The sequence below is a fragment of the Alexandromys fortis genome, unplaced genomic scaffold (assembly GCF_014885135.2).
Source record: "Alexandromys fortis isolate MF-2015 unplaced genomic scaffold, M_Fortis_MF-2015_v1.1 scaffold_156, whole genome shotgun sequence".
Classification (NCBI taxonomy): domain Eukaryota; kingdom Metazoa; phylum Chordata; class Mammalia; order Rodentia; family Cricetidae; genus Alexandromys; species Alexandromys fortis.
The window spans coordinates 2,075,991-2,101,681 of NW_026068028.1; the positions used below are offsets into that span (position 1 = coordinate 2,075,991).

The following is a 25,691-nucleotide window of genomic DNA, read 5'->3' on the forward strand; positions in this document are numbered from 1 at the left end:
GCGAGACATTGAGTGGCTGCACTATTTCTGAGAGGGGTTTTTCAGGTCATAACAGCCCAAGGCCTCCGAGCATCTAGATCCTCCACCTATCTGTCTTTCCTGGCTCACTTCTGGTCTTACCAATAGCAGTTTGACCAGTTGGTTGCCCTGTCCCAGGCATGGCAGGAAGAAAATGGTGACCGTGCCGTCAGAACACCGAAGTCTGCAGGTTGGTTTAGACTTCTCACGGCATTTGAGTATTTGGAAATCCTTGTGTGCAGAGCATTCTCATAGGACATATTATTAATTAGTGGTAAATGCCCGGAGAGCTTAGATTCACCTGTTTTGCCATCACCTTGACCCTTGCCCAGCAGCCATTCTCCTGGATGATGCCTTACCCGTGACGTGGAGCTTTTCATCGGTGACCTCGGCCTTCAGATAAATCCGCCCCCTCTTCTCTGTGTGATCCATTCCGCAGAGGCTGGGGACGTTGATCACGCACTGCTTGTGAACATTCATGTCGCAGGCTGTGAATCAAGAAAGCAAAGGGTCACGCTGGCCATCTGGGCTCACATCACTGCCTCCATGTTTTGGTGTCTGAGCAGAAGTGGGAATGATTTGCCCCTAAGGTGATACCTTGCTATAATGTTTCTGGTGATACGAACAGTTAGCAGATGTCCCTTCCTGCACAGGCTTCCTCTTGTGAGTGATGACACCCCTAAAATATCCATCTCAGATTTATTCAGTCTTTACCACAGCAAAAGAACCCAAGTTGCTCTTCTGCGACCGTTTCAAATTAGTTAGCGAAATCTATACAGGTGATGTGTACAGAGACCAGACTAACTACTTAATAGTTTATATACACACAGGTATACAACACACAAACTTATAACAGAGAATACTTTCTACATTTTTTGTCAAAGAATTCCTTCTGCCTTTCTGAGATGGCCACAAGAAAGTAGCGATCTGTGGGCTGAGCACAGGGAATCCCCCAAACACTTCTTTTCCTCAAGTAACTTGGTATTTTTGAGAAGGTGTAGGTATGTTGCCTTAAAAAAAAAAAAGGAACTTATGTTTGATATTTTAAACCTGTCTTCAAATATTTAAATATTAATCCAAATAAAACAAATACATGCCTGGCATAAGCCATTCCTTACGCTGACATTATGTAGGCGAGACAGGAGGAGGATATAAAAAGATCAGTCTTATTTCTGTGAACCAAAGAAACCCTGAGAAGGAACCCCAGGGTTGACTACAAACGCAGGGCTGTGTAGGTGTGCCGGCCCCGCCCTCCTGGTACCTTGGGCTTCCTGGAAACCTCACCCACTCTCCCTGGGATGTTAACAGGCTTAACCTGCAATCTTCAAGGCAGGGCCTCACTATCCCTTTCCTTCTCCGTGCGTAATCCCAACATGGCAATCTCTCTCTCTCTCTCTCTCTCTCTCTCTCTCTCTCTCTCTCTCTCTCTTTTTCTCTCTCTCTCTCCCTCCCTCCCTCCCTCCTTCCCTCCCTCTCTTCCTCTCCTTTCCCCCTCTCGTTTTTTAAAAAAAGTCATAAATATTTGCCACAGTTAAATACTGAAAACTGGATAATGACACAACAACACAAGAGCAAGCAGTGGCTTCACAGAGGTGGAGTCCCTTAGACTTCTGTTCACAAAGCTCTCGCTTAGCCAAGAAGACCCTTGGGAAGCTGTGTTAGTTGTGTCCCTTGGGTTAACTAAGCCCTAGCCATCTTCAGGTTCCTGGGCACAAGATGAAATTTAGAGATGATAAATGAAATTTAGGGCCTCGGGAAGAATATGGGTAACCAGGAGGGTGTGTGTGTGGGGTGAACAAACTCTGGGGCTGTGCTCTGGTTTTGGCTCTACCCGAACTGGCTTCTCTGCCTCGGGAAGCTCCTTTGCACGCTCTGATCCCATTTCTCACCCTACAGATTAAATGGCTGGCTGACACATGGTGGCTAGCTGTTCCCCCACCTAGTGGAACTGTGCACAGACGCCAGTCAGACAACAGGCAGGAGTGTGCTTAGGAATGGTTACATCTCTGCTGAGGTAGGTTGGGCTCATGATGCCATTAGTTCATTCTCCTCCTTCCCGAAGAGACCCTGGATGCCCCAAAGTCCAAGAAAAAAACAAACAAACAAACAAAACAAACAACAAAAACAATGGCTTGGGTCAGTTTTAGTGACAGAGTCCATGTTTTTCAAATGAAATCTAAAGCTGAATCCTAATATGTAAAACCCTGAGGTTATTGTCAAAAATGTATTTACTAAATTCAGATTTATACAGTGTTGAAGGAGCGGTGGGCTGCATTCCTGGTGCTCAGCCACCTCCAGGGCTAGCTTTACCCGAAAAAATTACATGGAAACTGTATTCTTTTAAACACTTCTTGGCCCATTAGTTTTAGCCTCTTACGGGCTAACTCTCACATCTTGCTTTAACCCATTTCTAATAATGTGTGTAGCACCATGAGGTGGCTTACCAGGGAAGATCTTAACCTGCGTCTGTGTCGGGTGGGAGAATCATGGCGACTGCCTGACTCGGCTTTCTTTCTCCCAGCATTCTGTTCTGTTTTTTCCGTCTACCTAATTTTCTATCCTATCAGGCCAAGCAGTTTCTTTATTAATTAACCAATGACCTTCCTCCATCAATACAGTTTATTTATTATGAAGACCTGCAAGGGTAACTCAAGACACAAAACCCTAGGACAGGTGGTTTGGGAGGCTAATTAATGTCTGCCCTGGTGGAAATGCCTCCCCCAAAGTCTGTGTGCTGGGAATTTCAGTCCCCAAATTCATAATAATAGCAATTGTAGGTGGGGCCTTTGGGAGGTAGATATACTATATGAGGTCATGAGTGTGATTGTGAGGGTCCCATGGTGGCGTTATGACTTTATAAACAGAAGAGAGGTCGCAGGTAGCATCCTGGTCTAGCTTTCCCTGCTGGTTCTCTGTCCTTGGATCTCAGCCCCCAGGGTTCTGAGACGAATGGACCTCTACTCCTCATAAGGCACCCATTTCAGACATTTTGTTACAGCAGCAGAGACCAGCTCAGGCAATTCATCGGCTTCCGCCTCATGTAAAAGTGACACAGCACCCAGGATCCTTGCTCCTTCCAGAAGAGAATATGCCGGAGGGAACAGAATGGAAGAACACACCTCCTCAGGCAGCAAACTTCTCCATGGAATGTATATGATGGGGGAGGGGGGGGGCAGAAATCTAATAGCAAGTTCTACCTCTTGAGTGGGGCTGGCAATATAAACGTCTCAGCCTTACTAAACCTGTCAAGGTTGATATGTATATAACACGTGAGAGTGTCTATTTTTGCTCCATGTTTCTTAACATTTATTAATTGTGTTAGTGTGTGTGTGTGTGTGTATGTGTGTGTATGTGCAGGTCAGAGGACAATCTGTAGGAATCTGTTCTTTCCTTCGATCATGTGGATTCCAGAGATTGGCGCCAGGTTGTCAGGGCTTGATTGCAAGCATCTTCTCCCACTGGACCATCTCTCTAGCCCTGCTCCAAGTTTTGAAATAGCTAAAAATATACTTACAAATGTACTTAGGATTACCGTTTTTAGAAACACTGAAGATGATGAAAATGATGTGTTTGGAATCTGAGGGTTTCTTGAAGCACAGAAGCTGCTGGCCTGGATGATGGGGCCATTAGTCTGCACAGCTGGGTAACCTGAACAAACCCTGGGCTCGGAGAGACTCTCCATGGCCCTAATGTTCACACATCCCAACTTATGCAAAACCCTGTGTTTACTCCATGCAGGATGCAAATCTTGGTGGTCAATCTAGTCTTTAGGAATATATGAGAACCTGCTGGTGTTTTGCTAACACTTATTAATACAGGCTTAGTAGCTGCCTTTTCATGCCCTGGAAGGATACATTTTTACTCAAGAATCTAGCACAGGTAAATTCGTCATTTGAGAATTAGCAACACAGAAGGTTTCTGAGGTTATTTGTCTTGCCTTTTGGTGTTGGATAAGGATGTACACAGGACTGAGGAGGAGGAGAAGGGAACGGGCCTCCTGTCCTCCATGTCAGTGGACCTCTGTGATGTCAGACCTAACTAGACTGCTGTAGAATCCCTCAGTCTGTCCACAGGCTGGGTGAGTGAGCGCAGGAAGCTACCCTGCTTCCCATCTTTACTTTAGCTTTAGTTTTAAGGAGAAGCCTGCTGGATTTTTCCACAGTCCACCCACTAATTAGAGACATAGGAAGATAATGACTATAGTTGCTCAGCTTATTTTGAAGCCAACCAAATGTGGAATCTGGAGGTGGGGAGTTTTCTGTGGGGTTTGACGAGCCTGCATTTTACAGGGATTAAAGATTTCTACCACACAGACACAGAAAGACAGACAGACAGACACATACACACCGAAAAAGTGGCAGTACCCGTTAACTTCATTTATAAACTAGATAACTTTGTGGGGGGAAAGCTCATAATTAGACAAGTAAGTAGTTTTAATAAACCAGAACACAGAGAAGAGAGCAAGTGATCATTTTTTGAGCCTGGTCTTTATCTGTACCAGTTCTCTCTATCAGTGAGCTGCTGTTGAGGAGTTTCTGAAACCTTGGCACTGAGCAGACCCAAGCAGGAGCTGCAGATCCTGGCCACCTACTGGAAGGGAGAACTTACTGTCGCACTTCATCCCTTGGTGGATGAGTCCATATAGCAGGGAGCCACAGTGGTCACAGAAGGTAGGGCTTCCGTAAGTGTGGATCTTGAACTTGTGCTTGCTCCTGGGGTCCTGCAGGGAGAACAACAACATCCATTTTAGGTATGAAAGGGCTGTAGTTTTGGTTAAGCCAAGATCATGCCCTATTTTCATTGCACAGTTTGGCTCGTTCCAGACTATGTATTGTTCCCTAGGGTCAGAGGAGTTATGTAGGGTGTGTGTGTGTGTGTGTGTGTGTGTGTGTGTGTATGTGTGTGTCTTTTAACATATCACATTTTAATATAGCAGATACCCATGTTCCCCCATTTAGAAGTGTATAATTTGTACATACCCAATGACAACGTTTCCTTGAAACCTGTCACTTGAAGCTTACCATCGTCAAGGTCTGGAAGGGGGCACACTCAGAGCCTCAAACCATTCCTACCCCTTGTCCCCCAAGGCCTAGCAGGGCTGTGGCACAGAAGAGACAAAGTGCCTGCTGTCCTTGTGAGGCTGAGATGAGTGACCTGAGATCTGGATCCTTCGGGAACTCTCTTGTCTTCCAGAATCCTAATAGGCTGTGGAATCAGACACACCCTGAGATGGCCGGGGCCTACCTCTTGACTGTGTGCTATTTTCAGAGATTCTTTGCATTTGTCTGGGGGAAATGTCAGTGGTTAGAAGAAAACCAGAAACTCACTGGGGTAGCCCTTCCCCAAGCATAGCTGCAGGCCCATTGCTCTCTTTAGCAGACTAAACAGAGGGCGAGGGTGCAACCGGAAAGTTGTTCTTGTAGGTTCCTGTTCTTTGGCTCACAGACAGATAAACTGGAATTATACACAGCATGCCATAGTGAGCCAGGGGCCTGGACTCTCATACTCCTCAGAAGCATGACTTTGGACAAATGGCTTGTTCTTCCTGCCTCATCTGCACTGGGAAGTCAGTTTCACCTAACTTATGTGTCTATAAAAAGGACAAAACAAGCCAAACTTTGTGAATTGCTTAGGAGAGCAACCTAGTAACAGGCTATTCAGCGCAGGGTGAGTGTGCACGGGACAGAGAAGAAAGTTCTAGCTGATGGTTCTAGCTTCTTTCTTTCTTTCTTTCTTTCTTTCTTTCTTTCTTTCTTTCTTTCGTTCTTTCTTTCCTTCCTTCCTTCCTTCCTTCCTTCCTTCCTTCCTTCCTTCCTTCCTCCCTCCCTCTCTTCTCTTTCTTTCTTTCTTTCTTTCTTTCTTTCTTTCCTTCCTTCCTTCCTTCCTTCCTTCCTTCCTTCCTTCCTTCCTTCCTTCCTCCTCCTCCTTTTCCTCCTCCTCCTCCCCCCTCCTCCTCCTTCTCCATCTCTTCTTCTTTCCTCCTCCTCCTCTCCCCCACAATGTAACCCAGGTTGGTCTTAAACTTTCAATCCTCCTTTCTTAGTACTTTTCAACTCTGCAGTGTTAGAATTAAAGATTCATAGCACCAACTCAGTCCCCAGCTCCTTCAAGGAGAGGACTGAGCAAAAAGATCTTTGCATGCTGTTTGAGCTGTAAACCGATGCAATACAAGGCCCCACCCTCATGAAACACTGTGAGAGCCCAAAGGGGCAAAGTATGGGAGAATAAGAGATGGGACTACCAGGAAGTTACAGAAAGCCTGGGCTCTCCTGGAGGCAAGTGTTGCTCACATGCAAAGAGCCACCAAGGAAGACATGCTAAGCTTTTGACTTTCAAAGGCACCTGGGCACCATAGGTCTAACAGATTCTAAAGATGAGCTTGGTTTTATAAGAGTCATCTTTTGTTTGGCTTTGGAACCCAGAACCCAAGCTAAACATATCCCAAACGAACAGTTATGATTACTTTTTAGAGGTATAGGTTGGAAAATTCTGGAATGTTTTAATCATGCAGAAAAAAAATGTAAAGGACAGTAAGACAAACACTCACAGATGTGTACACTACATGCGGTAAAGGTGAGCAGGTCCACCTTGTCCCTCGTTGTAATATTGCTACCTTCACTTGAAAGAGATGGTGACGACCCCCTCCCCAGAGCAACGCCATAGATGTTGGAGCTGGGATCTGACCCCGATTCTTACTATGCAAGCTTTCAGACGTCTGCCCAGAATGAGGAGCTGGTTCTTGTCATCTTTTGAACTTCTAGAGCTGTACCTCCTTTTGTTCCGAGGGAGAGGTACAGATACACCACTTGTTTTATAAACAAAATATTCTTGTAATGCAGCCATGCTCCTTCAGTGACATGGTTTCTGCGGCTACAGTGGCAGAGTTGAATACTGTGGCAAAGAGGGAAGGGACCGCAAAGCCAAGCGTGCTTACTACCTAACTTTCATAAGAAACGTTTCCCCACCCTAGCTTTAGGGCAACGGGTTTCACATAGCAGAGTATCAGCTACAGCAATCACAGATCCAGTGCCAAGATACCACCATAATCAGAAACCCCGGGCAGGGGCTCCCATCATGGCCTTCCCTTCTTCTCCTCCCCTCCCATTGTTTTTGAATACAGAACGTCACTCTAACAGCACGGGCTGGCCTCAAACACAGGACCCTTTTGTTAGCTTGCTGAGTAGTGAGATTGTAGGTACATGGCCGCTTGTTCTGGTCTCCTCCGGGCTTTAACAGAGCCTGGCAGATTATCCCAAGTTTAGAAGACTTTGATCACTGCTTTATAGGTAGTAAGGCCTGACAGCAGCAGCTGAACACATGTGTTAATGACCAAATACTATTTTATCGTAAAATTAATTATTAATCAATTAGTAAGTGTGTGTGTATGTGTGTGTGTGTGTGTGTGTGTGTGCACGTGCGTGCATGCCTGTGTATGTCAGCTTGTGTGAAGGTCAGAGGACAACTTCTGGGAGTTGGTTCTCTCCTTCCACCCTGTGATTTCCAGGGATCAAACTCCAATCGTCAAGCATAGAAGCAAGTGCCTTATCTACCAAGTCACTGGCTCATGATTAGCCATATTTATGAAGCCACCCGCTATCTGGCCTTCAAAAGGCCCCTTTCGGGTCATAAAATACCTCGTGTCCTTGTGGGAGTATTTTCCCTAGCTATATTGGCTCTGAAGTTGGAGTGAAGAGCAGTCTCTGACATTAGAGCAACCGATCCGTTTCTCTGATGTCTGAGGCGTGGGGCGGAATGCTGCAGGATCAGGCCAGCATCAGCACCAATTAGCTGGACCCGTGTTGACAGTGAAGGTTGTGTCCTACAACGTGGAGGGCAAAGAAGAAAGCAGCCAGGTCCCCTGCAGAAACGTGGCGTCAACAACTGCCAGTAAATCAGGAGTGGCGGCTCACTCCGAACTCTCTGGAGGATGCACAGGGCGGTCAGCCCGGGGGTAGCTGTCCCGAGCTGACCGTCATGCAGATTTTTGTTGACGTGCCACATGGACAGTGGGCCTCACTTTCTTATTTATCCGACACCCATATGGTACCTCCAGGTTCGAACTGCTGGGAGATGTAGAAAGAGGGGAAGCCGGCACTTCCACTTCTTGTGTACGTGACTGGAGAGCCACCAAGTCCCAGGGTCCTTCATGCCCGAAGTACGTGTGTGACCCTGAATCCCGCTTATGAATTATAATGGCCATATGTGCTCCTGTTAACTCCAGCAGCGTAAGATCATAAGCAAAGGGTTTGCAACCTGATAGGAGCTGGACAAACCTAAGAGGCCGTCAGTGTATTAGCTATAGAAGTAAACTTCATGCAGTCCAAGGTTTCTCTAAAATGCTTGAGTGGCATGGGCTGCAATGGATGCATCGGGAGAGCGGGGTGATTCCAGTCTTCACTGGAGGTCAGGGTGGAGGCGAGCAGGGCATGTTTCTTAGTCCTGCCTCCTGAACTCTGTGTCTAGTCCTCCCAGGAAGTTCCTTGGCTCTTGCCCCATATGGTGAATTTGAAACTGTTTGGTGGTCCAGATTACCCCAAGCACAGTCCCAGCTTAAAGGTCACGGTGATGTTATTGCCTGCACAGACAAGGGAGGCAGGAGCATGGAAACTCACCCAGTGTGATAAATCTCACCAGGCCCGACAGGAGAAAATACCTTGCTACTTCAATGGGGCTCACCATGCTCACAGAAAGCTGCCGGAGCAGAAACTCCCCCAGCTGCCTGGATTTCTGCCACAGCCACTGGCGGACAATGCCTTTGCCTTCCCGGGGTCTCAGTTTCCTCATCTGGATCCTGGATTATGGGGACTAGAGTTTTACGGAGGTTTGACGGAGCCCTGATCTTGCCAGGAGGTGCCCGTGCCACTGAGGGTGGAGAAGGAAGAGAGCAAAGGAGGGAGGCGAGGCGGCTGCTAAAATTAAAGTTGGGAACAACTGTACTAGATGGTCTCCTCAATACTGTCTTGATATTTAGAAAAAGAAAACACCAACAAAACCCTTTTTATTTTGAAATCATTTAAGACTCACAAGAATTTGCAAAACTAGTACAGCCTGTTCCCGTATGCTCTTCCCCCAGCTTCCCCCAGTGAGAACAGCTTACATAACTACAGCGCGTTAGCAGAGCGGGACGCCACTGCCGCCTTGCCACCGGCCGACTGCAGGCGTCCTGGGGGCTCTAGATTTTCTGTGCATGATGATAACAAAAGGACTTTCATTGTACACTGTATGAATTAAATATACTGTGTACTGGGTAGGGAGTACAGGCCTGTTTGCTGAGCAAATATCATGAACTTGGGTAGATCAACAGCCGAGGAACATCTGCCACCTGTCCGTGAGATTCGTAATCACTGGAACGCACATGAAAGGGTTGGGGAGGGTGACTCCCGAGATCTATCCAAAAGTAGGAGTGGAAAGTTTCTCTCTAAGTAAAGGAAACACACTGTGCCTCAACCTCCGTGGCCAGTTCTCCAGAACAAAGTCATTTTGAGTCTCTGGCTGACTGAGGGCTCAGCCAAGTGTGCAGCCAGCATGGGTCACAGGGAGATTGAAAATCGCTGGGCTTCCAGGTGGAGAGGAACCAGTCACAGGGGGAGCTGAAGCCTGAGTGTGCTTCCGTCTAAATGTCACAGGTCCTTGGGTCCTGAGCAGCTTTGGGACTCTCTTGTCACATCCGTAGTTCTGGCACTTTCAGCTGCCCATAGCATCCAATATATCTCACCTATGTCTTTGATGGTGATGGTTTCCACTGGCCATAGCCACCGGATTCTACCTGTTGTCACTGACACAAAGGGTGTCAGAAAGACCACTGTTTCCTTTCAGAGGACGGACTGGGACACATACACACACACACACACACACACCAGTCTCAAACAGGAAAGAGAACCCCAAACAGACACTGCTAAATTAGTAACGGTGACAGAACCAATATTAAGTTTTAAATATGAACTTTATCTCTGAGCTCTCTGGGAGGCAAGGTGAGAAGGCAAACATGAACAGAGGAGGGGTCTAGAGAAGAGGTTCTGAACCTTCCTAATGCTGTGATTCCCCCTTTAACACGGTTCCTTGTGTTGTAGTGACCCCAACCATAAATTTATTTTCGTTGCTACTGCATAACTGAAGTCTTGCTACTGTTATGAATTATAATGTAAATATCCAATGTGCAGGATATTAGTGAATGAGTTATCCGATGCCCTCCTCAAGGGGTTTTGACCCACAGGCCAAGAACTGCTGTTCTAGGGAAAGCCATCCCATGGGTAAGGTGTGGTAAGCTTGGTCACAGCACACAAAGGATGATCTGTTAAAGACTAAACTCCTCTGTGACCAGGTTAGCATCCTTTCCCTTTAGTGAAAGATGTGTTAATGTTCTTTTTAACTTCTTGAGGCAGCCTCTGCTGGAAGGGAGTATAAAATCCACTGCCCTGCATCACAGGCCTGATATTACGTTCTAATAGACCAGGCACATGCTTGTAACATCTGCTGGATGGGTGACCGCCTCAAAAAGGAGGCTTCGAGTACACTGCTTCTCATCGGCACAAATGAAATCTCACTCACAAATCTAAATCTGGATTCCTTTCCAAAAAAAAAAAAAAAAAACAAGCAATGGGAGAAAAAAAAATGCAAGTTCTATTGAAAGCATCTGTTAGCAGCCCTGTATCTTATTTCTTAGTTCTAAAATATAGTAACTCCATCAGTTTTCCCTGGAAAGCTTTCTCAACGTCCCTATGAAGATGTTTCCAAGACTCCCTCCTTATCATCATCATCATCATCATCATCTCTGGAAATTGGTTAAAAAACAAGCCCTTAGTTCTGTACACCACGGATTTTGATGCTGATGGAGCTTTGGACTTCCTAGATTCTTCCTTGCTGGACACTGCGGCTGTACTGAAGATAGTGAGTTTGTAATCTCACTCTTCAAGGATAGAGAGTGATCCAGCCGTGGGCAGAGCCAAGTCTCTGGAGGAGCTGCAGGAGGCAGGCAGCTGTGAAGGATGGACATGAGGACGGCCTATGCCAGCAGGTATTTCACATGTCCCTGCCATCTGATGAGTAAGGAAGACAAGCTTTCGGCTGGGCTGGGGTCCGTGTGTGTGATCCCAGCCTGCATTTTCTACCCATATCTGAATTCCTCCCACTGTGCCCTGGAGGTTTCTCAGAGAACCCAACTGCCTGTCCTTGAAGGCCTCAGGGTCAGGCTTTCTGAGTTCCTGGGCAAGGCTGTTTTTAATCCTGTGGAGCTCTGGGGCGTGACTTCCTTGTGCAGCTCCTCCAAGCTGCTTCCTCTAAATACCAAGGAAAATTCCTTGCTCTCACCATCTGATGCGTTCTCATGAATCATGCTTGGAAGCCGGGCTTGGGTCTAAATGTCACCCGCATGCTGACTACATAAGAAACACCAAACACACTGCTCCGAGGGTAAAGTTGGCATCATTACTGTGATCTGAAATTTCTTAGGAAGTTGGGTTGTTTTTTTCTTTTTTTTAACTCCATGAGATAAAACAAAAAACAAAACAAAACAAAACCCAAAAACTTATTAAAAATTTGTTTTGTAACAAAAGCTGCAGGTATCACCAAAGCCATGGTTACTTTTGTAATCATTGCATTCTGTCTCCAATCCATAGCCTTTCTCAGAGGCTGGATCCCTCTCCATAGGAAGTTTAGAACACACAATGCTGCTTAGGGGTATAACTCAGGGGTAAAGTTCTTGCCCCCAGCACTCGAGGGCTGACCCCCCTGGTGTTCAAGATCAACCTTAGCTATATAGCAAATTTGAGACCCATCTGGAATCATGAGACTTGGTTGTAAGCAAAACAAAAGTAAACAAAAAACAAGGCTTTGCCATTGACCAGGCTGTTCTTGCTGTCGGTATTGCCTGTTTAGGAAAGAACTCTGTCTGGTGTCAGGGATTCATTTTGGTTTTGCAAAGTGGCCACATTTTATTCGGATGAATAACAGTCATCTTTAAAATAAATTTAAAAATTCGTTTTAGCTGTATGGTTATGAGTATTTTGCCTGCATGTATGTATGTGCACCAGATGTATGCCTGGTACCTGTGGATATCAGAGGGCATTGGATTTCCCAGAACTGGAATTACTGATAGTCATGAACCATCATATCATATGGGTGCTGGGAACTGATGGGAATTGAACCCAGGTCCTCTGCAAGGACAGCAAGTACTCTTAACCACTGAGCCATCTTTCCAGCCCCAAACACTAGGCATCCTTACAGCTGGGCTAACTTGTCAAACTAAGCTTCATTGGTAGGAGTCTTAAGATTCTTTGCTCAGTTGAGCAAGGTGCTTTCATCAAACCTGAATCCACCAAGTCTTTAAAGTCCAGATAATTCTCCCCCTTTAAGGCAACTAACTATAAATAAATTGCAATATACCTAAGTATTGAACACCATGTAACAGTTAAAGCAAATTAGCTAGCCCTTTCTGTAACAACATGAACTAAGCACCAAGAGCTATCTTCTGATGAAAAGAGCAAGTCACAGAGTCAAACGGGCTAGAATGATATTTATGTCAAAACCAGACGTGAACACGACCCTTCCTCCAGAGAACAAGGACACGGCTTTTGTGTGGTTAGATTGGGAAGTGAAATGCTTCCAGTAAGTGTAGGGACAGACAGGTTCAGAGACGGAAGTGAAAAGGCACTTGGACATTATCCGAGAAGACGTAGGGAAAAAATGGATCCATACATTTCCCTTGCATCCCAAATGACGGTGAAGTCCCACGGAATACATCTGTTTACATTTCATGGGGCTCACGAGATGTCATTTTCTCCTTAGAGAAACTGAGGCTCACTTATCAGATCTGATAACGAGTGGAGACTGCCTGCAGTTTCGTAAGCAGCCTATCAAGGAGGTACCCACATGGGATAACCAGGAGAGCATTTGGCATCACAGTCTGTATCTCTGAAAAGGGATGTCACGACGTTCGAGAGCAGGCTCAGAGGTGGAGAACACTCGCTGTTCTCCCAGAGGATCTGTGCTCGGTTCTCAGTGCACATGCCAGGAATCTCACAATGATCTGCAACTCTAGTCCCAGATCTGACACCCTCTTTTGGCCTTGCAGACACCCACATGCATGTGCACACACCCCACAGACACATTAAAAGAAAACAGCCCAATAATGCTTGAAAAAATGGCATCGTATGGCGTACGTCTTCCTAGCTTGCATAGTGGATGCCCACACCATTTTCAGACATTGTATGTATGTCAATGTCCTATACACTATAAACTCCAGATTACCAAAGAATCATTGACAGTTTATAAACTCTGATATTAAAGTATGTTTTAAATGTGAAAATAATTACAAAATAAAACCTAAGGACTAATCACTTGTAAATAATCATACTTGCCGGGCAGTGATGGTACTTGCCTCAGGAGGCAGAGGCAGGTGGATCTCTGAGTTCTGAGTTTGAGGCCAGCATGGTCTACAGAGTGAGTTTCAGGACAGCCAGGGCTATGTAGAGAAACCCAGTCTTGAAAAAAAGCCAAATAACACAGAAAAGAAGCATACTTTCTAGCCAGGCTTCTTTATTTCACTTTAAAATTTGCTGGGTACCTGCTATGTGTCAGTGCATGCACCAAGGAGGAAAGACTCCAGTGGGACTCTTGTTAATGTATGCCACTTAAACAACTGCCCTTAGGTTCTACTAGATAAACACAGCACTTATCTCTCTCCCCTTTGAGAGCTTCCCGATACAGCTCCTGGCAGGGTTCTACCCATGTCTTCTGGCAGAAGAGAAAGAGAAAGGACAATACTACTCAAAGTCTCTTTCATCCCTCACCTAAAAATGGTGCCATCATTTCTCCTATTTGATTGGCCCAGGTAAGACACATGGCAGACCTGGAGGTCAACAAAGCAGAGCATATATAACTTCTTCCCCAAGTATGGCCGACAAAGATTTTGAATAATATCACTACCTGCAAAGAACTTCAGCAGGTTACTCTCAACTTCCATTCTCAGCTGGCAGAGAGCAACTGAATGGCCTCTTACAGGTGAGGGAACAAAGGGAGGGGGGCCATGCAACATCACACAATGCAGCTTTGCTTCCTTACACTATGATACTAGCAGTTCCTGGGAGATTTTTATTTAGAAAATAAATTAATTTTTTTCTCATATTTCCATATTGAGTCCTCCGAGGAAAAATATTATTTATAAATTATAATTATTTTTCCATTTAGTTAAATATGTTGATCATGTTACCTAGGCTTATAATAAGCAATAAAACAGCAATTTTTATTAGGAAAGTATCATATTAAAATGTCATTAACTTTTTAAAATTTGAAAATAGCTTTAGATTTGTAAGTTATAAGAACCATGTAGAGCAGAGGCTCTCAACCTTCTTAGTGCTGCGACTCTTTAATACAGTTCTTCGTTTTGTGGTGACCCTCAACCATATAATTATTTTTATTGCTATTTCATAACTGTAATTTTGCTACTGCTATGAGTTGTGATGTAAATATCTGATATGTGACCCTAGGGGGTTTTGACCCACAGGTTGAGAACTGCTAGTGGAGAGTATTAAAGGGATCCCCTGTTCTGATGTTCTCTAGTGCAGGAACAGAACCAGAAGCAGATGTTGGTGTAATGCTACGGACAGGCTTCGCTTGGACCACATCCCACTCATTCTGAGCATAGTTCCATGAGGCTTCATCGTATTCTTAAGAAACGGGGTTGTCCATCACTAATTCCCATGTGCTCTTCTCTTCTAGTTATGCGTTCTCTACCCCTAACTCATGACAACCATGGTTCTGTTCACTATTAAAGTTTAATAGCAGTTTTAGAAGCACTAAATAATGTCCATTCTAATTACATATTCATTTGACTCCGATATTATGACTTGAAAATAAAATAAAATAAAATAGGAATACAGGAAGCATTAACTGCATAGATCCCTGCTAGCCCTCTGCAACTTTTGTCTTTAAAAATGTATGGCCATGTTTACAAGACTATCTGAGAATAAATCAGAGATAAATGGAAATACACTTACTCATGGTTCCATCGCTAAGATCCCATCATCTTTGCTAATCTACAGAAGACAGAGTCAGGTCATTGTGTGAGACGTCTGGCCACTGATTCAGTGATGGTCAGGGACAAGTTTTGAAGCCTAACATTTTGTATTAGCAAGGTCACGCTCCTGAGATTTGATGCTTATTTTTGTCGCACATGTAAATACTAGCTGCACAAAGGTTGCTTGTATGCCTTGCTAATAGTGTTGGTTGATTCCCCAGTAGCTGGGATTGATACATACAGAGGAGATAGAGGTGTAACCCTGGTTTTTTGGGACTGCAAAGTCCAAATGGGCAAGGTTCCATCTTTAGAAATGTCTGGCTCCTTTCCCAGTACTAACCTCCTTCTAACTACAAGAGATACCACTTCTTGGTAGCATCTGATATTTTTGGCTTTACCATCCTTTAAAAAACGGTACAGTTTAGGTAAAATATTAATTATTCTATTTTTAAAACTAATTTTCAATTGTTTAGTCATATACTCTTTAATATGGGCAAACTATATTCTTCGCAAAACAGATAAAATTTTGCTGAATTTGACAAAGACATAGCTAAATTGAGAGAAACTATAAATTAACATTTTGGTATATTTAATTTAACAAAAACATGAGCGACAAGAACAGTGGGTAGAGCATTTCTGAGGAATCATACTTAGTAGACTGGCCTGGGTTTTTCTTAACCCAACAGTTCCAATAAAGCTGTTTCTGTCACTATAACACACCGTCCCATCTAATTAGGTACTATTTTGTGTACAGATGTACTCTGACTGATTTAGTCAACCCCCAACCCCTACACATTTAGGTAATTTTCAAATATTCACATTTTAAGCATCAAGACCAACAGGATCTATAGTCAGACCCTGGCAGCTCCTTGGGAGAAAAGTCAGAAGTGGAAATCTCAGGCCAAAGAGATGAAGACATAAACTCTTAGATCCGAGAGCTCCCCGCGTGTGGGAAGAGGCTCTGGTTCTAACCTGGCTGCTTTGTTTGAGCCAGATGGGTGCTGAGCCCTGTGAGTAAGCTCGAGGGTTAAGCCTCTTCTGTGTGAGCTCAAGAGATAGGTGAGCTCATGGGTTTCCAGGCCAGGCTTCCCAGTGTGCTCAAGTGACCACTCTTGCTGTCAGAAGACAGTTCCTCCGCCCCATCTCTAGCACGTTCCTGACTCTTCATGAGGAGATTTTTTTTTTCCCCCCTAGGGATATGGTCTTGTACCAAGGAGAGTGCTCTAACACTGGGCTATATCCCCAGAGTCCATTTTATTTTTTTAAATTTCACCTAACATTTTGTTTTATTATGTCATTTTTGAGGCGGGTCTTGAATGGAGCCCTGAATAGCCTTGGGCTAGCGATACAGACCAGGTGGGCTTTGAACATGCAGTAATCCTCTTGCCTCTGCCTTCCGAGTGCTGGGAGCACAGGCATGTGACATCATGCCTGGCCTAATTTTTATTAATTTAAGACAGGGTCTCATTAAGTCGCCATGTGGCCTTGAATCTACTCTGTAGGTAGACCTTAAACCAGTGTTTTTCCTGCCTCAATCTCCCTGGATAATTTATTATACTTATGATTATGTGGAACCTTTCATCCCTTTTTGAAAAGCAGAAATTGAGAAACACCAAAGGTTCTTCTTCTTTTTGGATGGAAAACTTTCAACAATTAGCTAGTTACTGGTGGTTGTCCTAAGCCATAAAAACACAACATTTTAGCCAGGTGTGGTGGCACAGGACCTTAATCTCAGCACTTGGGAGGCAGAGGCTGGTAGATCTCTGAGTTCCAGACCAGCCTGGTCTATACAGTAAGTTCTAGGCGAGCCAGGGCCACACAGATGTATTTATAGCCTGTTCTGAATTTCTTGGGCACTTGCCATCACATTGATCAGCGTTTACAGATAAAGACAAGGCAAAGTCCCTTCTACCCTAACCCTCACACAGGAAAAGCACCGTCCCAAGTGCAGGTTCACTATTCTTATGTTTATGCCTGTCTGCATCTAACTTTAAACACCCCCCCCCCAATTTCTGTCCAAGCATTTGCATTTGGCTGCTGTCTGCCAGTGGCTGAGAGGCACACATTGGAGGGAGGTTGACCTGCCTCCATCCTCCCTCCTTTTGCTTAAACAATAGGAGACAACACTAATGCATTTCCTTCCAACTGTGACTTTAAATGCATCTTAAGTGATGCCTCCAGACCTCAATCTAAAACAGTGACAAAAATAGCGGTCCTTGTTGAGATGTCCCAACCCTACATCTGAACCTACTGGCGCTATTTGTTCATCTATTATAAAAATGCAAAGTTCAGCTTTTTAGGGGAGTGCAAAAAAGCCTAATACAAATTTGGAATTCCTTTTTGTTGTTGTTGTTGGTGGTAGTTTTCTCAAAAGTAGAGCAAATACTTAGGAAAACATCACTGTGAATACACTCTTATTCCCACCTGTATCAGACGGTTGTGTCTAACTGTTGTGCTTCCCTTTCCCCTCTGCAGCAGGAGGCTCTGGCATGGGGCCTATAATAAGGAGAGGAGGGGTGTGACTTTAAATAGATTGGCACACCTGCCCTTTAGGATAATGTTCCTTTTATTTGGGGAGATGGAAACACTCTAACTTGGATATTCTAAAAATTCTATCTTTTCCCTGCTAACCATTCTAATTCTAAGGAAGAGTCCCACATTTAAAGAGAAGGCAGAAATGTAATAAAAACAGCATGGTAACCTATGAGCCTTTGGAACCAGTCCCAGTCCTCATGGCTCCCCCTATGGGGCCAAGGATTTGGAAGCATGTGGATATTGTCTGTCCCTCATTTGTATCCCAACACAGTCAAGTGGGGGGCAGGGGCAAGTAGGAAATGAGGCCAGGTAAATTCAGAGTCTGGCCTCACTTCTGAAGGATTTCACTATTTCCTTATTTTCCTTATTCTCACGCAGGGTCAAAGAAGGACTATCTCTATCTTAAAGGCAAAAGAAAAGAGCCTAGGAAAATTTATTCAACCAGGATGCATAGCTAGCTACTATGTGGTAGGATCAGAATTTCAAAACACACCCCTTTTTGCATGCATGTGTATGCATGTGGAAGTGAGAGGTTGCTATCAGGTTTCTTCCTTGAGACTGTCCTTCATTTATTAAGGTAGCATCTCTCACTGAATCTGAAGCGCAGGGTATCTCGATGACTCTGGAGTGCACAGATTTGACTCATCTGGTCAGCTTGCCCTGGGACGATGCCCTGTCTCCACCTTCCAAGTGCTGGGATTACAGAAAGGTAACTACACCCTCCTGGCTTTTGTGGACACTGGGGATTTGAAGTCTATTTATTTACTGAGCATTTGAGTGAATCAATGGGCCCAACTCTGAGCCAGATGCTGAGCCCACAGTAGATGCTTGGAACATCTTAGGCAGTGAGACTCCTGGTGACATTGGGAGAGAGACACACAGTACAGACACCCTAGCTTTCCCCACATGCAATTCAAATGGACCCCAAGCAGAAGGCTAGATCGCCCAGTGCCAAGGAGCAGCATGTCATGATACAGAAATAAGGACAAGGACATTATTAACTGACCCAAAGAGTCCAACTCCTGCTCTTACAAATGTGTCCAAGTTAGAGTAGAATGACAGATACCCTTTCAATCCACTAGAGGGGAACAGAACGACACCAAGGGATGCAAACAAAACCATTTAGAGGTTTGTCACCCCCAGAATGGGGACAGACCCTTGCTGTCACTGCTCTGCTCATGACCTGAGTTAGAGGCTAAATCCTGTTGAGATCTTCTTCAGCCTCCAAGACACATGGAATTCAAACAATCTGCTCTTTCTGCAAAATGGTTTTTTTCTATTATCTTAGGCATGCTTACATTTGCCAGTTAAACCAAATGTAATGATGATCACAGGTGATCTACCTGGTATGTGTGTGCAGGCATGTTTTTCACACACAAACATTTAGGCAGGAAGGTAGTCTGTGCCAACATGGGAGTCTTCCTCGTGGTATATAGAAGATTAAGGGTTTGTTTATTAGAGAAATTTATGATTGGGCTTAGTGCTAATAGTGTTTTTTTGTTTTGTTTTTTTAATTTTTTCCCTTTTGTTGTTGTTTTCTCAAGACAGGGTTTCTATGTAGCTTTGGAGCCTGTCCTCGAACTCACAGAGATCCGCCTGCCTCTGCCTCCCGAGTGCTGGGATTAAAGGCGTGCGCCACTGCCTGGCCAGAAATGTATTTTTTTTAAAATTTGCACTGCCCTAATGCAGTCACTACTAACAATATGTGGCCACTGAGTCCTTGAAATGTGCTGACTTCTACACTTTGGCTGTAGGGCATAGAGAAATCAGTCCCGAACTAACTGGGACACTCCTCCCTTCTAGTGAGCTTTTACAGTGCTGGACAGTGTTCTACAGGCTTTCGGAGGAGTAGGGATATTAACATCGTTATCCAGTGCTGGACCCTGCTTGATACAGTACCAACCTGCCAGGCATGGGTGTACATGGATGCAATAGTGGCATGGCTGTTATGGGGGTAACTAAGCATTTTCTGATTTGATTTGAGGCCTTCTCCACAGGAGGAAATTTCATGACTGGTACAATAATTCTGATCAAAAGCCCATGGCTGGGAGGTCATCCACCATCAGGAAGAACCTGCTTTTTATTAGTTTGCATAATGGCCATGCTGCCATTAAATATTTATGTTTACACCTGTGAACATAGGCTGCTCTCAACATTGGTCAGGAAGCTTTTTTTTCTGTAGGAAGTCTGTGCAGGGATGCTGAACTGGCCCAAGTACTGAGATGAAGAGACTTGGTGTTCACCCCAATGAAAAGACGTAGTGTTTACTCCTAAATGGGACATCTATATTACCCTCATGCAAACCCCACACATAAGCAAGGCTCGGGGACCCATCACAGAAGAGGAAGCAGAAAGAACGTTAAAGCAAAAAGACGAGAGGGAGGAGTGCTTTGAAGAGCTGTCCTCCGGACTTGACGTGACCATTGCACACAGGAGCTCACAGCAAAACCTGAATAAGTCAAGACGGCCAAATTCTGACATAGATGGGGGCAGTGCTGCTCTCTAGGTCCCACCTCCTACTGAGAGCTACAGCAGTTGTTGATGGCTGCTGGGGAGGGGGGGACACCATTATTCTTTGGTAGTGTGGGCCACTGGTAGAGCCCATTGCTGTAGTACAGTGGCTTTCACTTTCCTAATGCTGTGACCCTTTAATATAGTTCCTTGTGTTGTAGTGACCCCCCAACCCTAAATCATTTCCATTGCTACTTCATAACTGTGATTTTGCTACCGTTAGGAACCGTGATGCAAATATCTGTGTTTTCCAGTGGTCTTAGGCCGTATCATGAAAGGATCATTCAACCTTGCAAGCAGGTTGTGACCCACAGGTTGAGAACTGCTGCCCTAGTGTCTGCCCGCCCCCCCCCCATCCTCATGTACATATGGGCAACACTAACTGGACTTAATGGATTATTAAAAAAAAATAGATGATGACATGAAGTTGGGAGGGGTGAGTTGGAGGAGACATGGGGAGCTACAGGCAGGAAATAGGGAATCCATATGATCATGTATATATGCATAGAACTCTCAAAGAAAACTTCTACCATGCTCAGCTAGATTTCTACTTCTTTTGTGGAGAAAATAATCCTCCTGGTGAATTTTAAGTAATCTAGGTAGTTGGGTTTAATTGATTATAATAGGTTTTACAATTGTAAATTTGGAGCAAAGAATGCATTTAGTACAGAGATTAAGTGCAGTTTGCAGGTTCCTAGAGAAGAAAGAACTGCATTTTAAAATGCTTCAATAGTTAAAATTGTGTTGTTGATTAGTTTCTAAGGGACAAACTCAAAGACACACTGGAATTCCAGATTTTACAGTGTTCCCAAGAACATGCAATTTAATACAACTAATCACCCAGCCATTCTCTGGGATTGGTTCTGTTGTGTCCCTGATCTTCCAAAATATATTGACTGGGACAGCTCAATGATCCCAACAGGGAGCCGCTTTCTTCTGGCACGGACACGAAGGCCAAGGCCAGTCTTCCCCTGGGAATGGTCAGTTCCTCTGCAGACCAGCTCTTGGTGGTTAAAGCTGATAGGAGAGATGCCAACATCGCTAGAACAAAGTCATTGAAATTGGCTAAACTCATGCTGATGGTGGATAAAGCCTTATTTTTACCCTTTTGCTAGAGGTCAGCTTCATCATGGTACTTCAGAGTCGAGTTATTTTCAGATGTTCCATGATAAGATGTGTTCCGAGCCTCCAGGCTATTTTGTTAGCTGAAAGATAGGTCTGTTCCCTCGCACAAACATGCACTGAATAATTAAGAAAAGGATGGGGCAGAAATTGCAGCTCCCCAGGGACAGCAGTGCATACACACTTCCTGAGGCCTGCTGACAGCCAGCCATCGGAACACGGTGACCATGAAGATGTCCTTAGTTTGACTCCTTAGAGTCACTTCATTTGGGACTGGAGGGTGACTCTGTTGGTGAGGTGCCTGCTGCACAAGAATGGTATCCAGCTTCACACAGTAGATGGGCATGATGGTGGTGGGCCAGCCATTCCAGCCAAATGGTGAGCTTCAGGCTCATCAAGGGACCTTGTCTTAAAGAAATAAGATGGGATAAAGGAAGACACTCAGTATTGACAACTGGTCTCCAAGTGTGCGCACACACACATGCATAGATCACACACACACACACACAAACACACACACCATTTTTAACTCTCCTATTGCAAACACCTGTGTGCTCACCAAAATGCATTCTTTCTGTTTTCCCTTTTATGAACAGATCCTGATTTTTGTTGGAGTGACATCAGCTGATGACATATATTCCCAGGGATTCCCTTACAGCTTCAGTTGGCCACAAAACATAGTTTCCCAGCGCAAAGCTGTTGGGCACTTGTGGAAAAGTTACACTATCCGGTTACAGTCTCTTCCTTGCTCGCTTGCCTCCTTTATCTGCCTGACGGGAGGTGAAGCAGCCATTTTCTGACCAAAGACAACCCTGTTTCCTCTTTTTTTTAAATGGAGCTTTGTAGCAAATGAAAGAGGGAGGTGGAGTTTTCATAATCTCAAAGACAAACCAAACAACCAACCAACCAAACAAAAACCAGGCACAGTTTCCCAGCGAGTAGCAGGGAGGTTGTGTAGATTTTACCCATCTTGTTAGCTTTTCGTTGTTAGAACAAAGTAGAGTGGATGGCTTCTCTTACTGCTATCCAGGTAGCGGGGTGACAGAACATTGGGGAACGGCTGCGTGTTGAAAGCCAAATGGCCCATTCTCTACAGAATGAGTGCTTGTAGATTTGTGACACCTTTGACTCCATATGACTCCACATGACCACTGACTCACATGACCACTGACTCACGTGACCACTGACTCACGAACACTGACATCACAGTCAACCTCCTACACTAGCGATAGCGGAGAGAATGCAGACAGAACGATCTTCCAGACTTTCTCCAGATGATGCTTTTCCTCCGGTTTCCTTTCTCCTCACCCTCTCAGAGGCTTAGAAGAGACAATTATAAACCTCCTCAAACATCCGCTAATGAGGATTTTGCCTTGAGACACTAAGTCGGGGAGAGAGAAGGGATTGGTTTCAACACATCTGAGCTTTGCCAAGAGCTGAGGCTCTGAGGGGTTTGCGGGGCACTGCCATCCCTCATGGGCTTTCACTTCGTGGATGAAGATAATGATATTCATTTGAGGGGCATATTATGCCCTTCTGTTGCATATACAAACCAGCCTTAATGGATATTTTTTTACAACTTCCCATGGGGAAAATAGGCCGTGTGAAAGTGCCAGGCATCCAACTGTCACTTCCTACCAGGGACAAAAAGGAAAAGAAAAATCACCAGCCATACTTAGAGACAGCTAGTGAATGCACTCGCCGCTAAAAGCGTCTGATGCTTTGTCTACACACTTGGCTTTGGGGCTTCCCTAGTCCTACAGTCACTCGGAACCCATGACGCCTGCCAGGATCACAGGCCAATTTGGAATAGTTTATGTGGCCAGATGAAGGGAATAGAGTGAGGAGAGACGCCACTGTGCTAATTTTTGCAAGTAGTGCTGGCTCCCATAATGCAACAGTTCAGGAGATGCTGAAGAAGCAGAGACTTCCTCCTTTCTGCCCGACAACTTCCTGACCTGAGGTCCTCCAAGGACTAAAATTACAAGAGTAAACCTCAAGGACCACAAGATTTGTTTCCTAATCGGAAAGCTTCTCTCATTCATGAAGAAAGGACACGTGATATTTGGGGCTAATAATTCAATGAGATAAATTCTGCTTGCACAGATCACCCACGCCTTACCTATTTTCATCTAAAGATCTCAGGAATGAGTAAAAGAACTAAGAAGATGGATGAATGGATGGATGATAAGATGGGTGAATGGGTGGATGGGTAGATGGATGAAAAGATGGATGGGCAAAAGGAAGAGTGGGAAGGGCCAGAGGCAGACATATTTGTATCTGAGGAAGGCGGGCAGAGTCTTTTTACTTGCATTTCTCTTAGCTGTTCAGCAAAAGCCTGTGTCCCGGCCTAACCATGAAGAATGCAGGCATGTCATGCAGAGGGACGTAGCTCTTGGAACATGACGTCACTGTAGTCACCAAATGTTTTATTAGGATCTATAAGGAAGTTTAAGGAACCTCACTTTCTTGTGATTTGATGTTTGCTGGTTGTCTCTGGGGGGCCTGGAGCATCTTCAAAACTATTCCTGGTAGTAAATTTTTTTGTTTGTTTGTTTTTTCAAGACAGGGTTTCTCTGTGTAGTCCTGGTTGTCCTGGAACTCAATCTGTAGAATAGGCTGGTCTCAAACTCAGAGATGACCTGTTTCTGTCTCCTGAGTGCTGGGATTAAAGGTGTATGCCACCACTACCCAGCTGGTCTTAAAGTTTTTAAGTCATGAACTTAAAACTACAATTTAAAAAAGTCCTAATAATAGGCTCCTGATCATCTTTGTGTATATATATATATATATATACATACATAAATATATATATTCACACATACACATGTAATATATATATAGAAATGAAATACACATAGGAATGCATGAATGAATGAGCACATGAATGAAAGACTATTTAATAGAGGCGATCTCAACGTCACTACAAGACTCTTGTAAGAGTGTCCAGACATTAAGTTATTTCCCATTTAAAAATAAATGTGCTACCTTCTCATCCTGCTTGTGTTTACAGCGAATGAGAGTTCCACTGAACCTTCTGCCAGGCTGATTAACCGACCAGAACTTCAGTGCTGAAGGAGAGCTTGGAATGTTACAAGTCCAGACCCAAACTATCATGGGACAGCTTTAGCCCTGGGAATAGCTTGTCTTGCCTTCCTCTGTGTGTGTGCTGACATCATCGTGACCATTAGGCAAATCCCATGGAATGGACAGATACCTAGCCCTTGCCAACCACAAGGCTGCGCATGCCATTGGATGCATCCGGGGCCTAGAGCAGAGACTCCATCTCTGCTTTTACCTGCCTACCTGATAGGTTTTTACAAGTGTCTTGCTTTACATCTCTTTTTCATTACCATAGAAGCACGATGAAACTGCTTCTGTATTGGGAAATGGAATTTTAGGTTATCTAAATCTCTGTCTTGGGGCCATGGTCATTCCTATTTGGCCCCAGGATAAGATACTGTTAATCCCCTTTGAGGGGAGAGTTATGTTTTGAGGTCAACACCATGAAGCAATGTGTTTGATCCCAGAAAGTTTCTTGAGAACACACTCCGATGGTTCCTCCAAGACCTGATAGACTTTTATCACTGGCTCAAAACAATGAGAGATTATCTCACATTGTGCATACAGTAAGCTGTTCCGAGGGTCCCGCAGTCATAGGAATGCTTTACTTCCATGTTCTGTGGTTGTTAGGAGGGGCTTACAAAGGAAGCAAACAGTTCCATGGAATGCCAGCCCAACTTCAATAAGGTTTCTCAAAAACTGAGGTTAAACAACTACCCTGTTGTGGCAACAGCCAGGAAGCCAGGGCAGTTCCTTCCTTATTTGGGTCTGAGCTTCCATAGCTGGAGGCAGATCAGCTGGGCTGACAGCTCCCAGCCAGCTCATACATAATTCACCAGAAAGGATGCAAAGGGCCCATTAGGGACAAACCGTGCCGTTCCTTGGTTCGCCATCATATTTTGCTCTCTGTTTGATCTCAATGGTCCTGTAATCTTCCTGCTTTGATAACAACGACGCTGATGTAAGTCAGACAGCAAGAGGAGCCATCTGGGGGCGGACAGGTGAAGGCCCTCTGAAGAAAAAAGTCCAGCTTCAAACTCAGCCAATGAGCTGGGAGAGGGGGGGACGCCACAAAACTGAATTACAGGCAGGAAGGAAATAGCCCGTATGAAGACAGATCAAAAGACACGAAACCGCCCAGAGTTTCCACTCTGAGAAGCGAGTCCATCATCCTGCCCCCACCAGACCCCGCGATGAAACGTCTGCCCAAGCATCTGCTGCCTTTGATCCTGGGACCTCGCAGTTTGCATCAGGAAAAGACAGACTGACATGCTCTAATGCGCTCTGCGTCGCTGCTTCACAGGCCGATTTTATTAATGCTCTGCCAATCAGAATTATTAATGAGGAACTTATTTATTTATTTTTTATTAGTTTTATTAGTCAGGGTGCTCTAGAGTAACAGAACTTATAGAATGAACCCCCTCTGTGT

The 25,691-nt window shown here is 44.7% G+C and overlaps 1 protein-coding gene across 1 annotated transcript in view; it reads right to left on the reverse strand.

Moving 5' to 3' along the window:
- Positions 1–25,691, reverse strand: part of Prkca (protein kinase C alpha) — a 387,467-nt gene that overhangs the window by 115,646 nt on the left and 246,130 nt on the right. The window contains exons 4-5 of the mRNA XM_050164256.1: positions 4,627–4,738; positions 378–506 (exon numbers count right to left, since the gene is read on the reverse strand). Of these exons, the coding sequence (XP_050020213.1) occupies positions 378–506; positions 4,627–4,738 (241 nt within the window). The remainder of the gene's footprint in view (positions 1–377; positions 507–4,626; positions 4,739–25,691) is intronic.